Source organism: Sinocyclocheilus grahami, unplaced genomic scaffold, assembly GCF_001515645.1.
Source record: "Sinocyclocheilus grahami isolate Dianchi unplaced genomic scaffold, SAMN03320097.WGS_v1.1 scaffold433.1, whole genome shotgun sequence".
Lineage (NCBI taxonomy): Eukaryota > Metazoa > Chordata > Actinopteri > Cypriniformes > Cyprinidae > Sinocyclocheilus > Sinocyclocheilus grahami.
Window position 1 is genome coordinate 110,692 of NW_015505612.1, and position 6,070 is coordinate 116,761.

Consider the following 6,070-nt stretch of genomic DNA (forward strand, 5'->3'; position numbering starts at 1 on the left):
GCATTTTAATTTTATATTACATTTTCATACTTTTACATGCATTTACATAAATTACTGTATTACCGTAATGAAAATCAAATGAAACGTACTTGCTTAATTGTCATGAAAATAATGTCAAAATGCAAAAAAAAAAACTTAACGGTTCTAAAACTGGCTTCATTTTCTTTAATCAAAATATTAATATATTCATTTTAAAATTAAATATGACCAGAATATGCTTCTGAGTGTGATTGTGGAATGCAAGGGATTATGGGAATGGTGACAGGGAAGTCAGTGATTGTGGTATACACACGGTGACAGTGGAGGACATGTGTTGTTGTTAATTTAAGATGTATTTGAGAAGGAACTGGGAGCTTCTTCACAGTGTTTGCCAACACAGACAGAGGTGATGATTCTGTCTCTGTGTGTCTGGTCTGGGTTGACTGGTTGAATGGCTGCCCCCACAGCACACAGTCTGAAAGCACTGACATCTGGCCCCCACACACTTACACGTTTACTTCAATTAACACACTCCACACACACTTACACGCTGTAAAGGCTGACACACATTCAACGCTTGCTTTTGCACTTCAGCTTTCAAACACAGGCAGCAAACACCACCAGTGGATGGAGCTTCCATGCATGTGAGGAATCTTACAATACCAACATTTCACATTTCAGTCTTTACAACTAAATAAATGTATTGACAACATAAGACGCTGTCAGACTTAGGCTAGAAACAAGCAGTAGACAAGTACACAAATGCCTGGCGAATGCATTGCAAGTAGAGTTGTATATACTAAACACACAGTTGCATTACACTGGCAATAACAAACCTCTGCACTCAAGGAGGCAATAGAGATTCTTTTAAATGTCTCTGTCATTAAACCAGATGTGTTATAATTCAGATAATTAGCTATAAGTGTGTCTAATCGTTTAAATAGCTATGCAAGATTTACTTGCACTTCAAACTGTTGCAAAAAGATAACCGACTATAGAAAAAGACCTTTTACGCTAATCTCCTCTGTAGTGCTTCTAGAATATCATGCTTTTTCCATGCATAAACATGAAATGCTCAAGTTGTCCTGGCTCTATTATGAGTCTTTTGCTTTTCTGTTTAAGTTATTAGAATTATTTTGGACGTATTTTGAAGTCACATTGCCAAAACTGTCTGCAAGGAGTGAGACACGAGGCTCCTGGATATTCTTACAACGACTGACAAGGCACACGTTGGCTGTTATGTATTCCTCTCTAAGCTTTAAGTGCAATCCCCTGTTTCCACTTGTACACCAGCAACTCAGTCCATCTGTTCCATGTAACCTCAATGGAAAAAGAAAAAGCCTTAAATATAAAGTGTTTTTTATACGCTTGGTAACTTAAGACACAAAGGCCAAGATAAACAACATACTGAGTATTTCTTTCTCCTCTTACAGTATGTCTGTTCCGCTGGTCTGAAGTCAGTACAGCAGGTCATTATGCATTTGTCATTAATTCCTGTTATTATCTCGCAAATCTTGATTCATTAACTCTGACGTCATACGGTGAGAACAGCTTTGTAGGAGTTTAATTGTCCGACTTTTATGACTCTGTGGTCACCATCTGTGACTGCTAATCTTTCAAAACCAACCAAAAAATGATTAATAAGTCTTTAAGCAGACATATTCATAAGAGTTTGCACAAGCTGCGGTGTCGCAGGATGCATTAGTCTGATAACCGAGGCACTCTAAAGCTTAATGAAGCTAAAGTCAACGTCTTCATCCTCTATCCAGCTGCTGCAATTTTTTCCCCATGCGGTTGTAAAGGGACACAAGCAGGGTTACCTCATTTAACACATGCTGCCAGGGCCACCTGAGATATTTGTGTTGATACAGCCTCTCTGCCATCACTAAAGAGCTTTCTGCTCAACTTCTTTTTCCCCTCCAGAGACGCCAAAAAAGCAAGAACTTGTAGTCCAAGGAACACCGCGTTCCTGTCCACTGCTGTAAGCTGCTAAATATACTTTCAGCTGTTTATAATAACAAAAACTGGTTCAAGGATATAACTGAACAAGTACAGACACAGCACATTTAAAAACATGTGCTTGTAATATAATAAAATAATTTTTTTTGCTTGCAATATATAAATATTTATATACTGTTCAAACGTGTGGGGTCTGTGAGATTTTTCAAAGAAGTCTCTTTTACTCATCAAGGATGCATTTATTTGTACAGTAAAAAAATATAATAAAAACAGTAATACTGTGAATTATTATTTATTGTAGTTTTAAATAACTCTCTTCTATTTTAATATATTTTCAAATGTAATTATTCCTGTGATGCGAAGCTGAATTTTCAGCATCATTACTCCAGTCTTCAGTGTCACATGATCCTTCAGAAATCATTCTAATGTGATGATTTGCTGCTCAAGATACACTTCTTATAATTATCAATTTTGAAAACAGCTGTGCTGCGTAATATGTTTATGGAAACTGTGATACTTTTTTTTTTTAATTCTTTGATTAATAGAATGTTTGAAAGAACATCATTTAAAATAGAAATCTTTTGTAACTTTATAAATGTCTTTAACTGTCACTTTTGATCAATTTATTGTGTCCTTACTTGACCCCAAACTTTTGAGCAGCAGCGTGTTTAAGTGTAAATACAGCTTGATAATGTACATTAATCCTGTCGTTATCACAAAATAAACCCTTTATGTGATTAATTATGTGATAATGTCAGCCTGAGCGAACATTATCTCTTAATGCGTTTGAAAAAAAATAAAAATCTGTTTAGTTGCATGAAGTTCATTTTGGGTTTTAATTTCATTCACTGAGATCAGTTAGGCCGCCACCAAGAGCAATGCAAATGACCAATATGAATTTTTTATATTTTTATTTTTGTGCACTTTACACAAGATTACGGACAAAGCTTTTCTTAAAAAAAATAATTAGTCTCTCCTGGAGTTATTGTCCACTCGTTCTGAGAGTTAATAATGACACAACTGTAGTCATATGTACCCAATAATATCATTACAGACAATGGGCATTCTGCTTCCAGATTTCATTAATGCCGTAAACTGGTAGAAATCTGTGTCCAGTTCGTTCAGACCCGTGTGGGATTTATAGAAGAATGGCGTTTTGTGCTGTACATCAACCTGGCAAGAAAATCGTTTGGGAGCCACAATTGATTTGCTCAGTTTTGTAACATCTGACGACTTTCTTCTCCCATCAGTGCTCCGTGAAATCCCAGCTATCCTCCGTTTGACATTTACCAAGAAGTCTTTAGCGAAACTGTGTCCAGAACTGTGCTTTTGTTCCGTCTGTTCCGGGCATTCTGGTAAGTCCATCCAGTTCTGAATGAGATCAGCAAAACTGTTGTCTCCCAGCACTAGCGGCTGCCGGTTACGTCCACGCGTCAGTAGTGAAGTAGTCCAGTCGTTAGGATCACTTGCGGTCTCAAACGATGTCCAACTTTCCAGGCAAGCGTCAGAGCTGGACTTAGGACGCACTCGGGTGTTGGGAGGCTGGTTGGTGCGAAGACACGCAGAAGAAGATACTCGGATGTTTTTAGTGCGCCGTAACACCACTCCTTCATCCTGCCAGGAGGCCTCAGAGTAACCCGAATCAAACTCCAGACTCCGCTCGCTGCTCGGTGAGCTAACAGCCGATGGGCCGCCTGCAGAGTCCTCCTCTTCCAAAGAGCTAGTCAGACAACAGGCAGAGTCGTAACTGCTCGCCTCACTGGCGTCGCTGATCCTCAACCGTGCTCGCCGTTCCCGTTGAGCTATCAGCTGCTTACAAGCACGCAATCTCACTGGAGGTCCGACAGGGTGTGCTGCGCAGCTCCGCCGCAAATGCTTTAGATCTTGCAGGGATCGCATCATATAACGCATCTGTTCCCGCAGACAGTCACTTGATTCCTGCAGACACAACTGCAAAAAGACAGAAAGACATGGTAAGACTACTGGGTGCAAAATTTCAGATTTAAAAAAAATGTATGAATACATTCGTACTACATTTGAAAATGCATTTTAAAATATGCATTTAATTTTATCATCATAATACATATATTTAAAAAATAAATAATAGAATTTTTAATAAAATATTACAAATAAATTTGTATGACATTTAAAAAATGCTTCTTTTATACATATACAGGTCCATCTCAATAAATTAGAATGTCATGGAAAAGTTCATTTATTTCAGTAATTCAACTCAAATTGTGAAACTCGTGTCTTAAATCAATTCAATGCACACAGACTGAAGTAGTTTAAGTCTTTGGTTCTTTTAATTGTGATGATTTTGGCTCACATTTAACAAAACCCCACCAATTCACTATCTCAACAAATTAGAATATGGTGACATGCCAATCAGCTAACCAACTCAAAACACCTGCAAAGGTTTCCTGAGCCTTCAAAATGGTCTCTCAGTTTGGTTCACTAGGCTACACAATCATGGGGAAGACTGCTGATCTGACAGTTGTCCAGAAGACAATCACTGACACCCTTCACAAGGAGGGTAAGCCACAAACATTCATTGCCAAAGAAGCTGGCTGTTCTATTTAAGAGTGAAGCTGGTTCGTAGACATTAAAATCTACAAAAATCAATGTCAAATAGTGGGTTACATTAAAGAAAACCAGGAAAATATGATCTCATAAGTCTATCATTAACAGTCTCAAAGTGCAACAAGTTAGTCCCAGTTCCTACCTCGAAAACAATGGTACTGCCATGCTTGATGTTTTAGTAGTATGTAATTAAGAAATGAACCAAAAACTCAAATGCATTTTAATTTCTAATAACTGATCATAAACAAAACCAGCACAGTAATACAAAGTGCCTAATCCAGTTTCATTTAAGAGTGAAGCTGGTTCATAGACATTAAAATCTACAAAAATCAATGTCAAATAGTGGGTTACATCAAAGAAAACCAGGAAAATATGATCTCATAAGTCTATAATTTATGTCTATAATCTCAAAGTGCAACAAGTTAGTCCCAGTTCCTACCTCGAAAACAATGGTACTGCCATGCTTGATGTTTTAGTAGTATGTAATTAAGAAATGAACCAAAAACCCAAATGCATTTTAATTTCTAATAACTGATCATAAACAAAACCAGCACAGTAATACAAAGTGCCTAATCCAGTTTCATTTGTCTAATGCATGATTATTCCAAACTATAAGTGCCAACACCAAAAATCTTCCCTTTTTAGGAAGCTTTTCTGGCTTTTTGACAGATGCAGAACTGACACTGATGTTTTTTTCAATATATTTGCTGAATTCTGTATCTGAATAAACATAATAATCACATGCTTGCAGTAGTAGTAGCATACACACAGGGTCGAGTGACTGGCATTATTTCTATCCACAGATTGGCACTGGGCTGCAGATGTTACGCCATATGCTGAAATTTCTTCACAGTAACTAATCCTTTGCTGCATATAATGTAAAGTGATGTCCAATCAGTGCAGTTTGACTGAGTAAACAATCTATGGTAGCTAATTAACAAGACAAAGCCCTAATGAGTGCGGAGAGGTGATCATTTAGAGGCATGCTTACCATGATTCTGAAATGATGACAGTCAAATCCAGAAATTTAGATGCTCCTGAAATAGAAATAAATGTTTTATGAAACATCATGCTTTGCAAAAGGAAAATAAAGCAAAAAAATATATATAGCTTTTGAAAAACTGGGAAAACAAAAATAATAAATAAGATAAAAATCATGCACGAAGCTTTTCAAATGTAGAATCAAGTCTTGCACTTACATTTGTTGTCAGGAAAAAAAAACCTTCAGTGCAATCCAGGCTGAGGTTCTTGTGACCCAAACTCCAGATCATGAGCCCCTTCACCGCAGACAAGCGCATATGTGCGTCTGTAACATTCCAGCATGCGCGTCTCAGCCAATCACAGCGCAGCATCGCAGCGCCATCCAATCAAATCATCTCAGCGGGAGCCAATCAGAGCTCGACTGAAATCTGAGCGCTCATTTCCTCCCTCTGAAATTATGAGTATATTCAAAAATGCCAAAGCACCACAGACAATATCCAATTCAAGACGATAATCTCGTTTGAACTGCTTGCAAATAAAGACACAAGATATCTATCTATCTGCGTAG

General features: G+C 37.6%; 1 protein-coding gene across 2 annotated transcripts; it reads right to left on the reverse strand.

The window, feature by feature from the left end:
- Positions 1 to 2,858: 2,858 nt before the first annotated feature.
- LOC107551787 (protein FAM212A-like) lies at positions 2,859 to 5,815 on the reverse strand. 2 transcript variants are annotated; one of them, XM_016233513.1, is made up of 3 exons: positions 5,721 to 5,815; positions 5,513 to 5,558; positions 2,859 to 3,888 (listed from the first exon to the last, which is right to left on the reverse strand). In XM_016233513.1, the coding sequence occupies exons 2-3, from the start codon at positions 5,513 to 5,515 to the stop codon at positions 2,965 to 2,967; spliced, it is 927 nt and encodes a 308-aa protein (XP_016088999.1). In that variant the 5' UTR covers positions 5,516 to 5,558; positions 5,721 to 5,815; the 3' UTR covers positions 2,859 to 2,964. The 2 variants fall into 2 exon arrangements, with proteins under 2 accessions (XP_016088999.1, XP_016089000.1); XM_016233514.1 differs by lacking the exons at positions 5,513 to 5,558; positions 5,721 to 5,815 and adding an exon at positions 5,291 to 5,503.
- Between the last annotated feature and the right edge of the window lie 255 nt (positions 5,816 to 6,070).